General features: G+C 40.9%; 1 protein-coding gene across 1 annotated transcript in view; it reads right to left on the bottom strand.

Moving 5' to 3' along the window:
• LOC103619122 overlaps positions 1–23,520 on the bottom strand; it is a gene marked incomplete at its 5' end in the record, with an annotated part of 95,309 nt that overhangs the window by 33,440 nt on the left and 38,349 nt on the right. Inside the window, 4 exons of the mRNA XM_008637606.1 lie at positions 11,340–11,497; positions 19,413–19,496; positions 21,058–21,196; positions 21,959–22,066. Coding sequence (XP_008635828.1) covers positions 11,340–11,497; positions 19,413–19,496; positions 21,058–21,196; positions 21,959–22,066 — 489 coding nt within the window. The remainder of the gene's footprint in view (positions 1–11,339; positions 11,498–19,412; positions 19,497–21,057; positions 21,197–21,958; positions 22,067–23,520) is intronic.

Raw genomic sequence — 23,520 nt, forward strand, 5'->3', positions numbered from 1 at the left:
TACTCCTTTCAGAGGTAATAGCTTGTGTACTTGTAATTATTGAATATGGAATTCTCCATTGTAATATATATTGAACCACTGGAAAAAGGCTGGAGGATACCCACTAAGTAAACGTAGACTAATCCACTATTGTAATCAGTGGTGGCTGGTATATAAGCTAGACAACCAAGCTAACTGGCTGGAAAATGGTACCTTAAATTACAACACCACTTTACAATTGATGTTGTTTTGTAGAAGGGAGGAGAAGTGGGAGTGAGGTGCTTTATGTAGATTTTTTTCTTTAATTTGAGAAACCATCCAGAATGGCAAAAGGGATGTTTACCTGTCCTGTTACATCTCTTCATGTTAGCATTAGAAAAGGAAAGGGCAAAGGATAGAAGACTGAAGCGATGTTGTTCCTCTTGCAGTATCAGACACCGGTGTTCCAAATGCAGTAGTCGACAGGAGGAGGATGATGTAAAGATGGTGGTACCAGATGCAGGAGATATGGAGATAGAGGATTTGTTTGTGTCTGATACTGGGGGAGTGCAAGGAGGAGGGGGCAGTCAGAGAGGTGCCAGGAGTTTATTTCAAGCTTGGTGGTGGGGCGGACCCAGGGTAAGCAGGAAGTGAGAAAGCAGGAAGAGGGTGAGCAAGAGATGGGTAAACAAGAGATGATAGCTCTGCTCTGGGAGGGAGTGGGAGCTTGTTGCCTGGTGGTAAAGGTACCTTTCTCCCTGATGGATCTCGAGGCATGGGCAAGACAGGCAGACTCCTACAGGGAAGATCCAGAGAGGGTAGTTCAAGTATGTGAAACCATTCTCAAAACCAGAACCCAGACTGGGGAGATATCCAAGTCCTGATAGATAATCTATTAGATTCCACAGAAAAAGAGATGGTGCTCAGGATTGTTAGGAAGGAGGCAGACAGGATGGCTATAGAAGGCGGGTTACCAGGAATGGTAGAGCATTTTCCTTCCCAGGACCCCTGTTGGGACCCCAACACCAGGATAGGGAGACCTGCCCTGATACGATATCAGAATTGGATATTATTTGGCTTTAGACATGCAGTGCCAAAAGCAATCAATTGGTCTGAACTTTATGAGGTGAGACAAGGACTGCATGAGACACCAGGTGAATGTGTGGAACACCTCAGGGTAGATGCCAGGAGATACACTAATATCAATCTGGAAAAAACAGAAGAAGCTGTACAGCTGGCTTCTATATTTAAAGGGAACTCAGACCTGGATATTTAAAAGAAGTTACAGAAACTGGAGGAAGCCAAATCTCGTGACTTAGGGAAACTTTTACAAGTGGCCTGGAAAGCTTTTAATAATAGAGGAGAAGAGGAAATTAATAAGATCAAAGAGATGGAAAAGGAAAGGGAAGAGAGAGAAGGAAAGTGGAAAATTGAAAGGAAGGAGAGAGAAAGAAAACAGGAGCTGGAAAGGGAGATGTAGAGATGCAATGCTGATAGCAGCCCTGCAGAGGGCGCCATCTAATCGCAGAACAGGGAGAGGCCCTGCCCTGGGAGGATTAAAACCTAACCAATGTGCATATTCTAGAGATTTTGGGCATTGGAGAAGGGATTGTCCGAAGAAGCTGAAGGGGGCGGGGGGAACAGAGGTACCCTTACACCAAGACTGATGGGAACCAGGGGTGGAAACCCCAGCTGAACCCCTGGTTGCCATAGAGCTGTGGAAAAATGAAAATTGACTTTTTAGTAGACGCTGGAGCTATTTATTCAGTATTAAATACAACCCAAGAAAAATTAGGCCAAGAAACTGTAAATGTTGGTGCAAAAGGGAAAGCAGAAACAAGAACATTCTTTAACCCAATCAATTTTAAATTTGGAAAGCGATGGATAGCAAGAACTTGTATGTTGCAGGGAATACTGGAACCAGACAATTCTAGAAGAATGCAGGAAGCCATAGAAAATGCAGTAACGCCCTTGGTTTGGGCCAGAAGAACTTCAGGACGTTCCCTATGAGCTCAGCCTGTAAGCATTATCCTTAAACTTGGATCCAAACTGGTAAAGCAGAAAAAACATCCTTTAAAGTTAGAAGCTAGAAGGGGAGTTGAGAGTCTAATAGAGAATTTCAGATAGTTTGAATTATTGATTGAATGTGAATCAGAATATAACACTCCCATTTTGCCAGTTACAAAGCCTGGGACAGACAACTATAAACTAGTACAAGACCTACGAGAAGTCAATCAAATAGTTCAGGATACCCACCCTGTTGTAGCCAAACCTTATACCCTGTTAACAGCCCTTAAAGAATATCACCAATGGTTTACAGTAATAGATCTGAAGGATGCCTTCTTTTGCATACCTCTTGAAAAGCAAAGTCAGAGCATTTTTGCCTTTGAATGGGAAAATCCCCAAACTGGCCGGAAGACTCAACTTACCTGGAGTGTATTACCACAAGGATTTAAAAATAGCCAAACAATTTTTGGGAATCAATTGGCAAAAGAATTAGAGACCTTGAAGAAGGAGAACCCTGAAGGGTTAGTCCTACAATATGTTGATGACATCTTACTAGCAAGTGAAACTAAGGAAAAGTGCATGGAATTGACTATCAGTCTTCTAAATTTCCTGGGCCAGGGAGGCTACAAAGTATCTTGGGAAAAAGTTCAAATCATGAGGCAGCAAGTTACCTACCTAAGATTTGAAATAATTCCAGGACAGCAGAAATTGGGAACAGACACAAAAGAAGCTGTCTGCCAGGTACCCCAACCTGCGACTGCCTGAGATTTAAGAGCATTCTTGGGCATGGTGGGGTGGTGTAGATTGTGGGTCTCGAACTATGGACTTCTAGTTAAACCATTGTATGAGGTTTTAAAGGAGGCCCCAGAAGGACCTTTGATTTGGACTCCTGAGAGTGAATATGCGTTCTGTAATTTGAAGATGGCCCTCATGTCTGCACCTGCTTTAGGACTTCCAGACTTAATAATGCCCTTTGAGCTTTTTGTACACGAACGACAGCACCTTGCCCTTGGAGTTCTGGCTCAGAAGGTAGGAGACTTCAAGAGGCCCGTGGGGTACTTTTCAAAACAACCAGTGTCAGACAGGGATGGCCCAGATGCCTGCAAGGTGTAGCAGCAACTGTTCTCCTCATCCAAGAGGCCAGGAAATTGACTTTTGGGAAAAAAAGGTAATAGTATATACTCTGCATGCTGTAACCACTGTATTAGGCCAAAAAGGGGGGCATTGGCTTTCCCTGAGCCATATGCTGAAATATCAGACTGTTCTAATGGAGCAAGATGTGGAGTTGAAGGTAACCACAGCAGTAAATCCAGGCCAATTACTGAACACCCCGATGCAAGGGGAAGAGCAGTTGACCCACGATTGCTTACAGATAATTGAGCAAGTTTATGCAAGCCCACCAGACCTACAAGATGCACCCATTGAAGATCCAGAGATAGAGTTCTTTACAGATGGAAGTATCTTGGTCCAAGATGGAAAAAGAAGGTCTGGCTATGCCATAGTCATGGCAACCAAGGTAATAGAAGCTTCACCACTGCCTGCAGAAACCTCAGCACAAAGGGCAGAACTCATAGCATTACAAAAAGCCCTGGAATTGGCAGCACGAAAAAGAATAAATATATGGACCGACTCAAAATATGCTTTTAGCATTGTTCATGCCCATGGAGCCATATTGAAAGAAAGAGGTCTATTAACAGCACAGGGGTCTCTGATTAGGTACAAACAAGAAATATTGTCCCTTCTTGATATTATCCAACTGCCCAAAGAAGTGACTGTACTACACTGCAAAGCAAACCAACATGGGAATGCCCAAATTCCTGAACGAAATAGACTTGCAGATAAAGCTGCATGAGAGGTTGCACAACAAGGCATCCTGACATTAATACTTGAGAAAGCTATTTCACTTGCAGAAGTTAACCCTGGATATATTAAAGCAGATTTAAAATTACCTACTTATCTAAAAGCCCAGAATAAAGAGTGTGGATGGCTAGTAACTCCCAATAACCAGGTCATAGATCCACCACAACTGATGTTACAAATTGTAAAGAAGAAACACCAGAAAACTCACTGGGGAATCGATGCTATGGTAACCAGCCTATGGACTCAGATACTCAGTGTCTGTATGACAAAAATTGTCAAGTCCATTACAGATAAATGCCCGATATGTCTTAAAAATAACCCTTTGAATTTAAAAAGACTGCCTTCAAGTATCACCAAAAGAGGAAACACTCCTGGAGATTACTGGCAAATTGATTTTTCTGAGCTATCATGCCAACAAAGATACAGTTATCTCCTGGTATTAGTAGATACCTTTTCTGGGTGGCCAGAAGCTTTCCCCTGCTGCACCAACAAGGCTAGTGAAGTCACTAAGGTACTCCTCAAAGAGACCATACCCAGGTTTGGAGTGCCTATCGGGATGTCATCTGATAGAGGACCTCATTTTATATCTGAAGTGTTATATCAACTTAGTGAGCCATTAGGGATAAGTTGGGATTTACATACTCCATGGAGACCCCAATCTAGTGGAAGGGTTGAGCGAATGAATCAAACTTTAAAGAGACAAATTAGCAAAATGTGTCAGGAAACCTCTTTGAAATGGCGACAGGTATTACCACTAGCTTTGTTACGAATTAGAGTTGACGTTTGGGAGACCATAATCTGTTACAACTTTCCCTGGATCCGAAGAACAAATTGGGAATTAGGAAGTAGAACAATATTTAGTTTCATTAGGTAAATCCTTGAATGAACTAAAAAGGCTTATTATTCTCTCTGAACCTCTTACCCTAGACACCCCAGTTCATCCATTTCAGCCTGGGGATCACGTATACATCAGGACCTGGAAATCACAACCACTTCAGGAGTAGTGGAAAGGACCTTATTTAGTTCTGTTAACTACAAGAATGGCAGTGAAAGTGAAAGGACTTAACTCCTGGATTCATTGCACCAGAATTAAGGCTCTTGACTCAGAGTTGACAGTGGAAAACACCAGACTTCTGTGACTGAAAATTTCAAAGATATTTGTGGACGAGTAGTGAAATGTATAAGCTAATGTTTATGGGAATTTTTTTATCTTTAGGTGAGGGTGTTGAAGAAAATTTAATATTGACTTTAATCCAAGAGTTTGGTAAAATGCACAATCTGTCCAGCATTACAGCTTGCCTCCCTATCCCCAGTTCAGGAACCCATTCCCTGGGTAATTATCCCTATAGATCTGTCAATTGTGATACACTATGATAATCTGACTAAGGTGATGGCAAAAGCAAACATCACTCACTCTTTGGATGAGAAAGAGAGATGTAGGCAACAGGGAGATGGCCTCCTTGAGGATCCAATAGCTTGGAGGCCAGGAGATAATAGAATTATTTTAAGAAAGGAAAAAGGTAAGGAGTGTCCAGTAGGGTCCCATATTCTCGACCAACATTTTCTGGATTTTGCCTTGGGAGCCTCAGGAGGAGAAGCAGCCAGGTTGTTAGATTTATGTGTTACTAAAAATCACACCCAAAATGTTTCAGACTTGCCAGAATGTCAAACTCTCCAAAGCAAGCCTTGTACTTGGACAAAACCCTTAGAAGGACAATGGAAATACTTGGGAAAGGTAGAATGGTGTCTGAATTGGGGAATCACACCTATGTATAATCTAAGTAAAAATCAATGGAGGTGTGGAGAAAAAGAAAACCATGAAAATCTGTCCAGCACCATAAGCTGGATGGTCAAATTAGTTCTAAATTGTAATAACAAACACTTAGATTGTGTTAAATCTCTGGAAGTTCCTTCCCCAAGTTACACTGTTTGGGCTGCTTCAGATGGATATTGGACCACCCAACTCCTGCTTGGACTGACCACCAGGCAAGTTACTTTAGGGTTATTAACCCTATGTCTGACTTGGAAAAGAAGCCCCATAAAAGCCCAGTACTGGAATAAGGTAAAACGAGATATTGAGGATGAATGGACAGGGCCTTCAGCTTCTACACAGTTTGAATGGGCCCTACAGAGTTTTCTCTTACCAGGACCCATGGCTCTAAGAAAACAGAATTTTGTTAGAAAATCTAACTTGGCAAGTAAGGAAACTATCTGAAGCCACAGAAAGGCGATTTCAAATTATGAATAAGCAAATACAGGCAAATACTAAATTCACATTATAAAACAGACTGGACTTAGATCTATTGCAGGCCAAAGAACAAGGGCTTTGTGGGTAATTAAAACTGGATAGAGAACACTGTTGTGTACACATCCCAAATGTAACAGAAGATCTCCAAAAACAACTTAACAAAATGCGGCAAGTTCCTGAAGATAGCAATGCTATCCAAAAGGCCTCTGAAACTAATTGGCTTAACAAAATTCTTCAAGGAATAGGGGGATGGTCCTTGAGAGGATGGCTGGCTGGAATACTGGAAACCATCATAATTGTAGTAATTACCGGTCTTTCTGTTAGTTGGGTTTGTAGAATAATCAATCGAGATCTCGCGAGAATGTATGCGACTATAGAGAAAAATTGAGTTGAAACTTATCAAATGACCTTGAGGAATTTGAAAGGTTTCAAAGGGGGAAATTGATACCAAAAGGGTTAATTCAATTTTTACTGTGCCTGTGAATTTTTAGTAGAAAAACAAGGCATGCAAAAACTGCTTTCCCAGCAAGGACTGTTGGAAGATAACAAGAAGATATCTGGCTCAAGAATGTAGTGACAGACAAAACAAGGACTGAATCTGGGAACTTGGGGTGGGTTTTATGGTAATGGATAAATTGTAATATGCATGTAGTGACTGTATATAAGCAACACTCTTGTAAAATCACATGTCTGCATAGGGTTAGGAGTATCCCCTGCGGGACCTCAGGCTTGAATAAATGATGCCCTCTTTAATACCACATTAGCATTAAGGAGTCTTATTCCGATATTTTGGAAGATTTGGTGACAAGTCTACCAAGAGTTGGGGCCCACTAGACCTGCTGTTTACAAACAGAGATGGGCTGCTGGGACATGTGGTGGTCAGAGGCTGTCTTAGGCACAGCAACCACAATATGATAGAGTTTTCAATAGTTGGTAAAGTAAGGAGGGGAGTCAACAAAACCTCTACTCTGGACTTCTAGAGGGTGGACTTTGCCCTGTTCAGGACACTGTTTCAGAGAGTCCCCTGGTGAACAGTTCTTAATAACAACGGGGTCCAGGAAGGCTGGACATACTTTAAGAAGGAAATTGTAAAGGTTGAGGAGCAGTCTGTCCCTATGTGCCAAAAGACGAGCTGTCGGGGAAGAAGACCGGCCTCGCTGAACAGGGATCTTTTACGAGAACTCAGGGAAGAAAGAAGGTTTATGACCTTTGGAAGAAGGGGCAGGCAACTTAGGAAGAGTACAAAGATGTCATTAGGTTACATAGAGAGAAAATAAGAAAGGCAAAAGCTCAACCAGAACTCAATCTGCCTACTGCTGTGAAAGATAATAAAAAGGGTTTTTATAAATACATTAACAACAAAAAGAGCACCAAGGAAAATCTCCATCCTTTATTGTACATGGGAGGGAATATAGTCACCAAGGATGAGGAAAAGGCTGAGGTACTTAACATCTTCTTTGCCTCAGTCTTCAACAGTAAAACCAGTTATCCTCAGGGCAACTGGCAACCTGAGCTGGTAGACAGGGATGGGGAGCAGAATAGCCCCCTTGTAATCCAGGAGGAAGCAGTTAGCAACCTGCTGAGCCACTTAAGACACTCATAAATCTATGGGACTGGATGGAATTAGTTTGAGGGTGCCGAGAGAGCTGTCAGAAGAGCTCATCAAGCCAATGTCCATCATTTATCATCAGTCCTGGCTGACCGGGGAGGTCCTGGATGACTGGAGGTTGGCCAATGTGATGCCCATCCACAAGAAGGGTCAGAAGGAGGATCTGAGGAACTACAGGCCTGTCACCCTGACCTCAGTGTCTGGCAAGGTTATGGAACAGATCATCTTGAATGTGATCATATGGCATATAGAGGACAACCAAAGGATCAGACCTAGCCGGGATGGGTTTAGGAAAGGCATGTCCTGCCTGACCAACCTGATTTCCTTTTATGACCAGGTGACCCACCTTATGGATGAGGAGAAGGCTGTGGATGTTGTCTACCTGGACTTCAGAAAAGTCTTTGATACTGTCTCCAATGGCATTCTCCTGGAAAAGCTGGCAATCCACGGCTTGGACAGGTACACTCTTCGTTGGGTTAAAAACTGGCTGGGTGTCCAGGCCCTGAGTTAGTGTGATGGTAAATGGTGTCACATGCGGTTGGTGGCTGGCTAGTCACTAGTGGGGTTCTTCAAGGCTCAATATTGGGGCCAGTCCTGTTTAATATCTTTATCAATGATCTGGAAGAGTGGATCAAGTGTATCCTCAGTAAGTTCACAGACTTCACCCAAGTTGGGCTGGGAGTGTTGATCTGCTGAAGGGTAGGAAGGCTCTACAGAAGGATCTGGACAGGCTGGATTGATGGGCCGAAGCCAATGGTATGAGATTCAACAAGACCAAGTATTGGGTCCTGCACTTAGGCCACAACAATTCCATGCAGTGCTACAGGCTTGAGGAAGAGTGGCTGAAAAGCTTCCCAGCACAAAAAAGGACCTGGGAATGCTGGTCAACAACAGCTGAACATGAGTCAGCATGCGCCCATGTGGCCAAGAAAGCCAATGCCATCCTGGCCTGTATCAACAATAGTGTGGCCAGCAGGACCAGGGAAGTGGTTGTCCTCCTGTACTTGGCACTGTGTTCCGGTTTGGCCAAATTTAGAAATATATACTCTGAGAGAAGGCACAACCACCCCTCCTCCACCAGGTTCGGGGAAAATAAATTTTCATCAAAGGAAAGTGAAGGAGATAAAACTATTTATCTACCAAACACACGGGAAAAAGAAAATAATGCTAAATAATAAAATCTCTCACTGTGGAGAAAAAACCTGGGAAAGTGTTAGAGTCCTCCCTTTGGTCTCCTTGGAGCTGGGGCTTGGCCCAGGGCCAGGCCCTCTGCGCTCGGTGGAAAGTCCTCCTGATGTGCTCTGGGTTGAAGCAGTCCAGTAGAAAAGGGAGACAATCTGAAATTCCAGGGAAGGAAAAACAAAGTTCAACTCTCAGTCTCCCTTCGGAGAAAAAGAAAACTGAACAACTGGCCAAAAGCTGACTGATTTGCTATCTCTGTGTGACCTTGAACAAGCTGCAAACTGCTTTGAAAAAGTTTTGCTCAGTTTTTCCTTCCCCCTCTCAGGCTCAGTTTAGAGGCATAGAAAGGCACAAAGTTAATTTCTGGGCATAGGGCAGCAATATGGGATACACATCATAAAGTCACCCCAAGACACACTGGTGATGCCACACCTCAACTGCTGTGTCCAGTTCTGGGCCCCTCACTACAAGGACACTGAGATGCTGGAGCAAGTCCAGAGAAGGGCAACAGAGCTGGTGAAGGGTCTGGAGCACAAGTCTGATGATGAGAGGCTGAGGGAGCTTAATCTGGAAAAAGGAGGCTCAAGGGTGACCTTATCACTCTCTACAACTACCTGAAAGGAGGTTGTAGCCAGGTGGGGGTCAGCCTCTTCTAGGCAACTAGTGACAGGACAAGAGAACATAGTCTCAAGCTGCACCAGGCAAGGTTCAGGTTGGACATCAGGAAGAATTTCTTTATGGAAAGGGTTGTTAAGCATTGGAACGGAATGCCCAGGGACATGGTGGAATCACCATCCCTGGAGGTGTTCAAGAAACAACTGGACGCAGCACTTAGTGCCATGGTCTAGTTGACAAGGTGGTGATCACTCAAAGGTTGGACTCAATGACCTTAGAGGTCTTTTTAAACATAAATGATTCTGTGATTCTGTATGAGTGAAAGTGAAATTTAGGTTTGAATTTTTAAGAAAACAAGTGCTTTAAAGTTAGTCCACAGAAGAAGAAAAATATGACAAATAACTAATCTAAACCAAATTCTATACTAACATATTATTCTGTAATAACATATACTAACCTACTGACAAGAAAAAATCACTTCATCCATGCTGTAAGCAAACTGTGATCAGCAAGAGTGAACTGTGTTTGCTCAGTCTGGAATAGAGAAGGCTTTTGTGGGGGGACTTAGTAGCCTTCCAATACCTCCAAGGAGGTCATCAACAAACTGAGCCAGACTCTTCACAGAGGTCTATAGTAGGAAGAGGAAAAACAATAGGCAGATACTGGAATAAGAGCTGCTCCAAGTGGATATATAACAGCAGTTGAGCATCAGAACAGGCTGCTCAGAAATGCTCTGCAGTCTTCAGCCTTGGAGACTTGAAATGAGACTTGATAAATCCATGATCAACCCGGTCTGATTCAAACTGTCCTTCCTTTAAGCAAGAGGTTGTACTAGAGATGGTCTCTTCTAACCTGAATTACCCTACAATCCTATGAACAAGCTTCAAGTCTTAGGTCTGCTATAATTCCTCCAACTACCTAGATGTAACGATAATAAATTAAATGTTGACAGAAGTCACAATACAGTTAGATAGGACCAGGTCTTTGACATACAGACAAAGAGCCAGGAGACATGGGCAAGGATTCAAACGTGGTTGTATTTTGCCTGAATAACTTCATTCTTTGAATTGCGTACCACTAAGATTTGAAGTGTGATATACACCATATGGAAATATGCTAAATTAAAAACAAGACAACAATGGCTAAAGGACTGTACAGGACACCAGCCAGTGATGGCATGATTCTAGAAATCAAAGCCTGAAGTACAACCTTGCCATGTTTCTAGCACATCTCATCTGAAGAAAGAAGACACTGCTCCTTTCAAGTTGCTATAGTGGTTGAGTAGGCTTACCATGAACTATCACTGCCATAAGAATAACATATTATAATATCAGCCCCACCCCACCCCAAAAATTAACCAATTGGTATAAAGTATTACTTAAATTAATCTCTTTAGTCTCCTAAAGGTAAGTGAAATAACTGTATCTTAGACCTTTAATGTTAGAACTGGTTGTTCTCCTCAGTTCTGTCACAATTTCTTATCACAAAACATTTCAGAGATTTGCACATCATTTTGCAAGCATGGATAATTAGGTCTCTTTTAGAGGGCTGCAAGCAATACACTTATTACTGTAGAATACTATCAGGTTCTTTATAGTATTAAAAATATAGGAATACTATCTGAACAAGGGCTGGGAAAAGAAAAAATATGATGAATAATGTTACTGTATAACCAACAAAATGAGGTTTTAACATGTTAAAGGAGTAATCAATAATGAAAGCATCTAAAATTAATAAATGCTGTACATAAAAATAAAAGTAATACCTGGAATAATAAAGTTTAAACCAACTGATTTGAAATTTCAATTTTAAGCTGAAGAAACAATTTTTTCAACAAAAGTTAAAGAAAAATGATCTTACCTTATCTAGTCTTTTTTGCCAACTTTCTTCACGTTTGACCATGAGTTCAATACAATGAGAGAGTGTAGCAAGTATTCCAGCAGTAGTTGCCTTGAAAGTTATGGCTTCTCCTTTAAAGTCTATACCATTAATTCCTTTGGGTGTCACATATGGAAACACTAAAACCAAATATGAATTATTCACTGATAACTGCCTTAAACTCAAACAAGCATTTTACATGTATGCTTTATATTATCACTGTTTGAAGAAAATAGACTGGCTAGAAATTTAATTTAAAAATCAAAAGTACTAATAATTTTCAACTATTCACTGGATAAGGAAAGAGATTTAAAAAGAAAAACACATCCCTCAGCTTCATCTTGCTATACTGTATTTCAAGTCTGCTTGTAATGCTGTATTACTCTGCAAATCATGTGGGTGGAGGGAGTGGGAATACTTTGTAACAATAGCAGTTTGACAGCTTGAAGTGGGGCCTAATTAATACAGAGCAGCCTTAAAACATATCCAATACAGCACTAAGAAAGAAACAATTTCAAAAAGCAATGAAACACCAAAGGTAACATTTCAAGGCTGCTTTAAGCAGGTAACTATAGATTTAAAAACCACTACATAAAAAGGTATGATATAAAAGTATCAAATATGTTGAATTATCCAAGTACTGTGATGTTTTGTAGTTCCAACAACTACTTCTTGCTGTCAACCAGGCCATCTGTTACTAAGGCTATTTAAACAAGTCACTTAAAATGTGTGACAAAAAAGTACCTATTCTATGTCAAACTCATATATAGGTTGACAGAATAACAAATCAAACACTAAGCAATAATGTCAGAAAATATTAGAAAGCAGAAGTAACACTCATGTTGAAGCTGAGCCAAGCAAGTTAAAGTAACTCCTGCTATGCCATGGGGCAACCTGATGACTTATCACCCACTTGGATATTGCTTTCTTTTCCTGGTCTGTCAGTTTGTTAATGTGTCACTGTTACAGTTTAAAGAGTAAACATAATTATTTGTGTAAATTTATGCAATATCAATCTGCAAGGGTAAAAAGCAGAGCTTTCAAGCATCTCAGTTCTTGCAGAGAAGAGAAATGCAACTGCTGTTCTCTAATAGTAGACCACAATATCTACACTTAAGGAACAGAAAGCAAGCATCACATGATCTTAAGAAATGGTTCAACTGTCCAGAGGTTTTATATGCCCTTCTTTCAGAAGGAATCAAACTTTCTCAAACAGATGTTTACATACCACACACTACTTCAAATACCTCAGTAAACATACATACTATGGTATAACACGGCTTATCTTTTTGTTTCATGTAATCAAGAATACTCCCTAAAAGGATATAGACAATGGAAGTGAAAGAAAGAAAGATCAATCTGTTTCAGAAGCAATAATGAGGTCTCCCTCCCCCTAACAGCTACAGAGGGAAAAATGCAGTTTATACTGCTAATATGTCATGCTGGTGTAGACCATGTTCACGTGCAGGCTTACCAGCACAGCTACGCTGCTTATACATGTGATTTCTCTCTTAAGTATGCTAGACACACTGAAGAAATTACCACTCACTGCAACAGTATAAAATAATTTCATAAATCTATGGTAAACTGCAAGGGAGATGCAGCAAAGTAGCCTCATTTCCTGGAAAAAAGCCAGCTTTTTTTCCTGGATGTCTTTAGGTCTCATTTACAGCTCATTAATACTTCCACACAGTTTCAATCATCATATAATTCTTTAATAACTAGTCTCAAAGTAGCAGTGATACATACAGAGTTTGCAGTTTCAAAGTCAGTGTCATCAAATTTCAAAATTAAATCTTGCATCAGGAGATCTGTAGGTTCAAGTTAAAGGCTAATAGAAAAGTGTTATCATTGCAACTGCTCTTCTTGCCTAGAGATCAAACAGTATGTAGCCAATTGAAAGAAGCAGCAGTATGATTTTTCTTCTACTTTAACTTCAACATCTTCCAAGTGGTTTCTTTTTAATTATCCTATCTCTTAATAATTTTGCTTTATTCATTAATTGTTTTCTCTTGCCTTTCTTATAATGGATTTTTCATAGCATGTTTTAGCCTTCTTCAATAGCTCTTCAGCCCTTCTCTCCTACACACCTCTGTTTGTTAGGATAGATTGGTTGTGCCTTCTTATTCATAAGATGCTGTTTGTAATACTTTCCCAGATGTTCCAAAAATCACCTGTTCAATCAAATCTGTTTTCCACTGAAAGACTAGTTTTAAAAGACAGTAAGTAGAAAAACAAAGTTCCTTTATCTTTTCTCTTAACATCTTATGCCATTAAACTAATTCTAAATGAAAGAGAAATGCTTTGGTACACAACCCATTTATTTATACCTACTGTTGCTGATATTCTGTGGATACCAATAGTATCAATATAATTAGTTTTCCTCTAAAAATAATCTCATTATTCCAGCAGTATGTTGGTGAATATTCTTCCTCCATTCAAAGCATTAAAATCCAACACAAATCCCACTGTGTTTTATATAAAAATTTTCTTTCAGTCTCTGTACCATTTCCATCTTTGTAGTTTCAGTACAAAACCACCTTCCATCTTCAAAGAGGTTCCCTTAAGTACCACCTACTGCTCTTATTCCTACATAATTTAAACCCAAATCCTGAGCAGATGAATGGCAACACTTCCTGATCAAGATTCTACATTCTTAGATTCTAAAATCCCACTGGGTAAATGTGCATCAGCCAGGATCTCCCTTGGTGCTTTATACAAATGATCATTGTTTCAGTTACCAGATTTTCTAATTGGAAAATGAGCAGTAAATTTGAATACCTTCATAGTGCTCTTTTTAACTTTCACTCAAAGATCCTAGAGAACTCTAGAACCAAGCTAGAAAATTAAATCCACTCAAAATGCTCCCTTTTTCTCCTGCCCCTTCCGATAATGGAGGAACACTAGGAGAGATTATAAATTGGAATTACAAATTACTGAAAAACTGCAATACCTACACAATATTAATAAAAGAATGTACAAAAGAGAGAGTTTTACCCACAAAAGGGCACTCACCACTGAACAAACAAAAACGCCTCCCAAAGATGGCACCTGGCGTGGTTTCCCAGACAAAGGCAAAATGGTTACTGGCCCTGGACTGGGGCAACATGGTATTTGGAAAAACAAAAAGATATATCGGGAGGCTCTCACAGCTTAACTTTTTCCCCCCAGCCCAAAAACAATATAAAACAGGGACAAAAAGAAACTTGGAAAGCTAGTTCATCCAAATGAGGAGTTGTGCTGCTGAAATGCTGACTTTGCGCCACCTGGTACAGCTCGGGCCCCACTGCAGGGGCTCTCTCCAGGGTGGTGGCAGCGGTGGTGTGGGTACAGGGACTCACTCTCTGGTGGAGTTGTGGCAGCAGCAACAGCAGTCCCGGTCCCACACCCTCTCCAGAACGAGCCCAGAAAAAAAATGAAAAACTTCCTATTTCCAGCCTTGGCTTTTTCCCTTCCAAAATCACACCCCCCATCAGTGACATGGATGGTATTGAATAGACAGCAAAAAATCTCCACCCCCTTGTTTCTATACCCAAGATATTATCCATCCCTTATTACCATTAACATCATGCCCAGATTTCATACCTTTCAACTATATACATATATATACATATAGCTATGCACAAGTACAGGTATTATTTCAGCAGTCACTGGAAATACCCCCAAGATGTTTGTTGAATTCTTTTAGTCCATGACTGGTGCAACTGGACCAGTTCATTCTCATTGTCCATGGTATTTACGACATACAGTGTCAGTGTCATTCAACAACCCATATTACATATGGAATTCAACATTACAGATGGTTCTCACCCAAATATCAAATCACCTTGAGGTACACATCATGTTTGTCCCTCTGCATTTCCCACCAAGTGCACCCAGGTCCTTGAGCAAAAAGAATCCCATGCCCATGGGTTTGCCTTTGCTTGAAACAGGACTAATCCAAGCTGTCTTCCCTAACACATTCCTCATATGCACCATGGGGACATTATCCCCTTCCACAGTATGCAGAGGTTCTGATTAGGCAGAGCCGGCTTGATTGATGTAGCCTCTAGTGTTAACTAACCAGGTGACCTTCACTAAATGTAGATCCCAATGTTTGAAGGTCCCACCGCCCATTGCTTTCGATGTGGTTTTTAACAGTCCATTACATCATTCCATCTTTCCAGAGGCTGGTGTGTGATAGGGAATATGATACACCCACTCAATACCATGCTCTCTAGCCCAGGTGTCTATGAGGCTGTTTTTGAAATGAGTTCCGTTGTCTGACTCAAATCTTTCTGGAGTGCCATGTGGCCACAGGACTTGCTTCTCAAGGTCCAAGATGGTGTTCTGGGCAGTGGCGTGAGGCACAAGATCCATCTTCAGCCATCCCATGGTTGTTTCCACCACTGTAAGCATGTAGTGTTTGCCTTCGCAGGTTTGCGGGAGTGTGATGTAATTGATCTGCCAGGTGTCCCCATATTTATATTTTAGCCATCATCCCCCATATCACAGAGGCTTTACCAACTTGGCCTGTTTGATTGCAGCACATATTTCACACTTATGGATAACCTGGGAGATGGTGTTCATGGATAAGTTCACCCCTCAATCATGAGCCCATCCGTATGTTGCATCTCTTCCTTAATGACCTGAGGCATTGTGGGCCCATCAAGCCAGAAATAATTCACCCTTATATTTCCAGTTCAGATCTACCTGAAACACTTTAGCCTTGGTAGCTTGATCTACCTGTCCATTTTTGCAATGCTCTTCAGTAGCCCAGCGCTTGGGTATGTGTGCATCTACACGATGGACTTTTAGAGCCAACTTCTCTACCCAGGTAGTGATGTCTTGTCACACTTTGGCATCCCAGGTGTGTTTACTTCTTCACTGCCAATTGGTCTTTTTCCATTGCTCCAGCCACCCCCACAGAGCATTTTCTACCATCCACAAGTCAGTGTAGAGGTAGAGCATTGGCCATTTCTTTCGCTCAGCGATATCTAAAGCCAGCTGGACATCTTTCAGCTCTGCAACCTGACTTGATCCACCTTGTCCCTCGGTAGCTTCTGCAATTCACCGCATAGGACTTGATCCAGCAGCTTTCCATTTTCAGTTTGTCCCTACAATACAGCAGGAACTGTCAGTAAAGAGAGCATGTCACTTTTCATTTTCTGGTACCTGATTATATGGTGAGGCCTCCTCAGCATGTGTCACCTGCTCCTCTTCTGATGATAGTCCAAAATTTTCTCCTTCAGGCCAATTCATGATGATCTTCAAGATCCCTGAGTGATTGGGGTTTCCTATTCAAGCTAGCTGTGTGAACAGCATGACCTGCTACAGTGGGGAATACTGTAACACGATGTATCAAACAAGGAGGCCCATGGAAAAGAAATATATATGGACAGATTCTTGATAGATGTTTCAGAGATGTTTATTTCTCCAGCTGCACGGCCAGAGGTTGCTGAGGAACTGCCACAGTCACGGGACCCGAGGGTCCTTCCCCGCCCAGGGGAACACCAAACAACCAATGGGGAACGAGGCTGACCAGGGGCTAAGGAAACCCCGTGCCTCTCCCCAGGGCTACATGGCAGGGGGGACGAATCGCAACACTTCAATGACCCATTTACTCCATGTAGCATCAGTGGCATAATGTGCGGAAGGGACTTTCCCTTTGAACATCCAGCCCAGCACTGGTAATCGTGGTGCCAGGAGGAGCTGTGCTTTGGTGCCAATCACTTCTGAAGCAGCTCGAACCCCTTCATAAGCTGCCAGGATCTCTTTTTTAGTTGGGGTGTAGCAGGCCTTGGATCCTTTGTATCCCTGACTCCAGAACCTCAGGGGCCATCCTCGAGTGTCCCCAGGTATTTTCTGCCAGAGGCTCTGGGAAGGACCATTCTCCCTGGCTGCAGTGTAGAGCATGCTTTTTACATCCTGTCCTGTCCTGACTGGCCCAAGGGCTACTGCATGAACAATCTGCTGTTTAATTTGTTCAAAAGCTTGTTCTTGTCCAGGGCCTCATTTGAAATCATTTTTCTTCTGTGTCACAAGATAGAGAGGGCTTGAAATCTGACTGTACTCTGGAATATGCATTTTCCAAAAACCCACAGCACCTAGGAAAGCCTGTGTTTCCTTCTTGCTGGTCATGGGGGACATAGCAGCTATTTTGTTGACCACATCCACTGGAATCTGATTACATCCATCTTTCCATTTTACTCCTCAAAACTGAATTTCCTTGGCAGGTCTCTTGACCTTACTTTGTTTTATGGCAAAAACATCTTTCAGGAGGATTTGGATTACCTTCTCCCCTTTCTCAAAAACTTCCTCTGCTCTGTTGCCCCACATGATGATGTCATCGATTTACTGCAGGTGTTCAGGAGCATCACCCTTTTCCAGTGCAGCCTGGATCAGTCCACAGCAAATAGTGGGGCTGTTTTTCCACCCCTGGGGCAGCTGGTTCCAGGTGTACTGCACACCCCTCCAGGTGAAAGCAAACTGTGGCCTGCACTGTGCTGCTAAAGGAATGGAGAAAAACCCATTAGCTTCCTTGGACTCCACTTCGTACTGAAGTTCCAGCATGTCTGGCACAACAGCACTCAGGGATAGTGTGACTTCGTTCAGGCCATGATAGTCTACTGTCAGCCTCCACTCTCCACTGGACTTACACACTGGCCATTTAAGACTATGAAAGGGTGAGCAAGCCTTCCTGACCACTCCCTGGCTCTCCGGTTCATGAATCATCTCATGGATGGGGGTCACGGAGTCCCGGTTGGTGCAGTATTATCAACGGTGCACTGTTGTGGTAGTGATCAGTACTTGTTCTTCTTTAACCTTCAACAGTCCCACAGCAGAAGGGTCCTCTGAGAGACCAGGCAAGGTATTCAACTTATTTCCTCTGTCTCTACAGCAGCTATCCCAAAAGCCCAATGCTGCCCTTTTGGGTCCTTGAAATACCCTCTCCTGAGCACTACAATTAATCTTTAGCAGAGCAAGCACTTTATATGATTGAAAAAAAAATCTAGTCATATTTTTAGTTCTCTGGAAGTATACTGTAACTCCTTCCAATTCCTTTCCTTCTAACAGTTTTGGCAACAATCTAGAAAGAAAACTTAAATACAGTAAAGAAACATGCAACACATGGGGAACTAGAGCCAGGTAAAAGAAAACAGAAGACAGAAAAGGCTTATTTTGCACATATATTTTTCAGATTCTTGAAGAAAGTGTCTACAATTTTAAAAATGCTTTTGCTAAGTACTTCCTTTGGAGATTCCATTGGATTTGCAACTGTACTGCTTCAAAATTTTGTGAACCAAAGTCTAACAAATACTGAATTGTCAACCATTATAGAATGTCAATATGGAAATAGTTTCAGCCAGGAAACAAGAGAAAGTATAAGAAGAATGCAAATTAATTTTTAAAAATGCATATACAACTTCTGGCAGGCCAGATGTATCAGATTTCTAAAAAAGCAAGACTTGCATGAGGAATTCACATTTACTGAATGGATACAGTGAGTACAACGACTATAACCAGATCATTTAAGATAAGAATAAAAATCAGAATTCTGTTCAGCATAACACTGAAAAATACAGTTTTAAAAAGTGCTAAAACTAGGATGAGTGATATTCAGTAACAATGTTGACTTAATCAATACATAGACATAGAATTTAGAAAAACCATAATGGAGCACACCAAACTGGAAAAGCATTGTGCTTCACCACACTCCTAAAGCAGATAATACTTGCAAGAATAACTGCAATTGCTTGTTACAAATCTCAGTTCACAGTATACAAATGATGCAGCTGTTTCAACAGATTTTTGTAGTGGAAATGGCTTTGGACACAGAATAGGAAATTCCAGCTTAACAGTCTTGCATTAATATTTGTGTGAATTAAGAATAACTCAGATTATAATTCCTTAACTGCTTTTCATGATTATCTTAACACGAATAAGAATGTCCCGTCACATACATTCAAATAACTATCTTGTCATTTTCTGCTTAGAAAAGAACATAAATACCCATCTTGTATCAGACATCATACCATTCATATGAATTTTCAGTGAAAAAGTTGACACACTTACATTTTTCCTTACTGCTGTTACTGTTATGTAAAAAATCCCCATCAGAACGCATCACAGGGAAATCATCTTCATCATCTTCTACCACTAAATGTGAGAAAGTGTGTGTTATGGGAGTGAGAAAGCTTTCCCAAGTCTTTAGTATGCAAAAAAGAATTAAGAGCATCTTCATGGCTAAGCAGCATTTAAGATTTTTTCCTATAAGTCATGACACACACCTTCTCTCACCTTCTCTTCTTTTTTTTTGACCACTATCAACATTACTTTCAGAAACCATCAGGAGACTAACATTTGCTCAATGTTGAAATTTAGCACTTGATTTGATGGTAAGAAGAACATTATCTTGGTGTTACAACTGGATAAGCAAGGAGCCACAGTTGATCAACTATCTACTCTTTTACACTAGAAAGTTCTCAAAGAAGTGGAATGGTACTTATCTATTGGTTTCTCACTATCAAAAGTTTCAGGCTGCCAGAACAAATGTGGGAATGAATATTAATGCCTCAGAAGAGTGCATGAATACAACAAGCTGTGCTCTGGGAAGAACAATTCAGAGAGATGTAGACATCCACACCTGAGTCTACTAGGACTTCCAGTGTGCACTCAGTGCTCAAGCTACAGGCAATACATCTCAGGAGCATTCATTACAGCAGAACCTTTGCCTTTTTTAAATAATGTATTGTTCCTATTAAAACTAATAACCTATTGCTTTTCAAAATAAAGATAAGAGACTGGTTTTGGCTGGGATAGAGTTCATTTTCTTCTCAGTAGCTGGTACAGAGCTGTGTTTTGGATTCAGTATGAGAATAATGTTGATAACACACTGATGTTTTGGTTGTTGCTAAGTAGTGCTTACCTAAGTCAAGGACTTTTCAGTGTCTCATGCTCTGCCAGTGAGGAGCTGCACAAAAGGCTGGGAGGAAGCATGGGCAGGACAGGTGACCCGAACTGGCCAAAGGGATATTCCACACCATAGAATGTCATACCCAGTATATAAACTGGGGGGAGTTACCTGGAAGAGGGGGCTGATCACAGCTAGTGAATGGGCTGGGCATCGGTCAGTGGGTGGTGAGCAATTATATTGTGCATCACTTGTCTTTCTTGGGTTATATTTCCCTCTCTCCCTCTCCTTCTTATTACAATTATTATTATTATTATTATTATTATCTTTTACTTTGTTTCAAATAAACTGTTCTTTTCTCAACCCATGGCTTCTATTTTCTTTCCTGATTCTCCTCCCCATCCCATTGGGAGTGAAGGGGAAGTGAGCAAGCAGATGCATGGTACTTGGTTGCCAGCTGGAGTTAAACCATGACAGAGACACAGCAGTAAACAAACTTGAATTCATGTTATGGGGTAAACAATTATTGTTATATAATATCAAATGCTTAAAAGATCATTTATACAATTGACAGCTAGAGGTCAATATTTAAGTTAAGCAGATTTTTATGGGAATCCAACTTCTGAAGTGAAAATAGTTAACACAGTGTATGCAGAAATATCTATGATTGATCCCATTACTAAAGACTAAATTTAATATACATACTTCATTTATAGGGTATAAAATGCTATAGTAACTATTTCAAGAGCTATTACTGTGTAAAAAGTTAAATTCTATGGAGATAATAGTTCTCAATTACAGTTTTACCTTTATCCCTCTGGAGTTCATCTTTGGAAACTGCATCTGCACAGGCATCAAAGTATTTCTGTAAAGTATCAACTTGTCTACACAAAATGTCTCTAAAGGTTTCCATTTCTGCAAGCTTTTCACGTAAGCTATGGCCCTTCTGAAAATACAAGCAAAAAAAGGCTCAAATGCTTCTACAGGCTCAGCAATAGCTCAATGCCAAGAAAAAAGGATTTCTGCAATTATGAAGAGCAAATTCTTTAAGCACACCAAAGAAATTTCAGATATCAGCAGCTATGAAATACTGTTAATGTTAGAACAACATAAGAAACTGTATAAAAGTGTTTCTTACTCATTTTGTCCACTGGTCTCAATTTTTCATCTTGACTTTATCTGCTACTTTAGAGCATTCAATAAAAGTTTGTTAAAAACACAATCTTACATACTATGAGGTTTATACCTATTTGCCTGAAAACAGTCAGTTCTAGTTAAAGATCTTTGTTCTAGCCTTTACTCCCTCCTTTCTTGTGCTGCTTCTCTTCTGCCCCAACCAATTTCAAATGTTAAATGTTTATACACATGAAACAAAGAAAGCTGTCATTTGTCAAGTCACAAAATCAGCATTTCCTTTCATTTAGAAGCCCTGATTTTCTCAAAAGTATGCTAAGAAAGACTAATAAATCCTCCCACAGGTTTGATTTCCTTGCCATAATTTAAGAGGGTTAACTGCATAGAGGCATTAAAAAGTTTCCTGTATGATCTGTTCATCATTACATGCTGAATTACTAACACTTATAATAAACCAAAGATTTGCTTAGGGTTTTTTCTTATAATTGTGTGAACAAGTCTTCACATAGCTTATTTACTTTCTAGTTTTGTGTGTTATTTAAACACCAATACTAAGAAAATGTTATTCACTAACCTTGAATGAAGAGGTGGATGTTGCAGAGTATCCACTTGCTCCAGAAACAAGAGACACCATGGAGCCGTGGCGTCGTAAACTTGACTCTGATGCATAGCCAGATTCAGTCTAAAAACCAAACCACACACAAAAGTAGAGCGTTGAGGCTTTTAATAAAAAAAGAACTAGTGAAAGCAAGTTTAATATCTCCTCTAAACTAGCCCATTTGTTTCTTGTCAGGAAGCAGCTAGGGCTTAATAACTTGGATTGTGTCTGGAAGTTTAAGATGCTGATGTAGTAACTGTAAAGTTACTATGAATCTTTTTTTTGTTATCATGTTGATCTGGAAAAAAAGTAGTTATCTGCAATTTATTGTGTACCCCTAAAAGAGTAACTAATTAAATAATGCAAAAAAATGAAAAATATCTATTGATTAAAATAGCATGAAAAATATCAAAAAATATTAAGTTTGACAAATGTCCTCACAAGTAAAACAGAAGAAGACAGTGAGGAACTGTAAGAAGAATATTTTCCTAAAGGTTAACATAAAATGACCCACACATGGCAAAGGAGAAGAAAAACCCTGAAAGAGAATGTAAGACAGTGTTGGAAAATCTCATTCCCTAACTACCGTACCAGTCTTTATAGTATTCATTTCTATGAACTTTCTTCATCCCAGGAGGACCCTGAGAACTACTGATGTGTCAGCCTCACCTCTGTGACTGGGAAAATAATGGAAGAGATCCTCCTGGAAGCTATTCTAAGGCACATGGAGGACAGGGAGGTGATTCAGCACAGCCGGCATGGCTTCACCAAGGGCAAGTCCTGCCTGACAAACCTAGTGGGCTTCTATGATGGAGTGACTACATCAGAGGACAAGGGAAGGGCTACAGATGCCATCTATCTGGACTTCTGTAAAGCCTTTAACATGGTCCCCAACAACATCCTTCTCTCAAAATTGGAGAGACAAGGATTTGATGGGTGGACTGGTGGATAAGGAATTGGTTGGATGGTCACATCCAGAGGGTAGTGGTCAATGGCTCAGACTCCCGATGGACATCAGTGACTAGTGGTGCCCCTGAGGGGGCTGTATTGGGACCAGTTTTATTTAATATCTTCATTAATGACATAGATGAAGGGATCAAGTGCACCCTCGTCAACTTTTTAGAGGACACCAAGCTGAGTGGTGAGGTTGACAAACCTGAAGGACAAGATGCCATGAAGAGGGACGTGGACAAGCTTAAAAAATGGGCCCATGGGAATCTCATGAGACTTAATGTCTTGGGGTGACTTTATGATGTGTATCCCCTATCGCTGCTCTATGCCCAGAAATTAACTTTGTGCCTTTCTGTGCCTTTAAACTGAGCCCGAGAGGGGGGAGAGGAAAAAAAAACTTGTGAACTTTTCAAAGCAGCTGTTCAAGGACATAGATACACACACTCCTCTGTGTCCTGCTGCAGCAGCAAGAGCAGAGGAAGCACCCTTCTTGCTTTTCAGCCAGTTTTTGGCTCCTTTTCTCCAGAGGGAGATGGAGAGTTGAACTTTGTTTTCCTGGGACTTCGGGTTTTTTCCCTTCTTCTCTT

The sequence above is a fragment of the Corvus brachyrhynchos genome, unplaced genomic scaffold (genome assembly GCF_000691975.1).
Source record: "Corvus brachyrhynchos isolate BGI_N302 unplaced genomic scaffold, ASM69197v1 scaffold507, whole genome shotgun sequence".
Taxonomy (NCBI): domain Eukaryota; kingdom Metazoa; phylum Chordata; class Aves; order Passeriformes; family Corvidae; genus Corvus; species Corvus brachyrhynchos.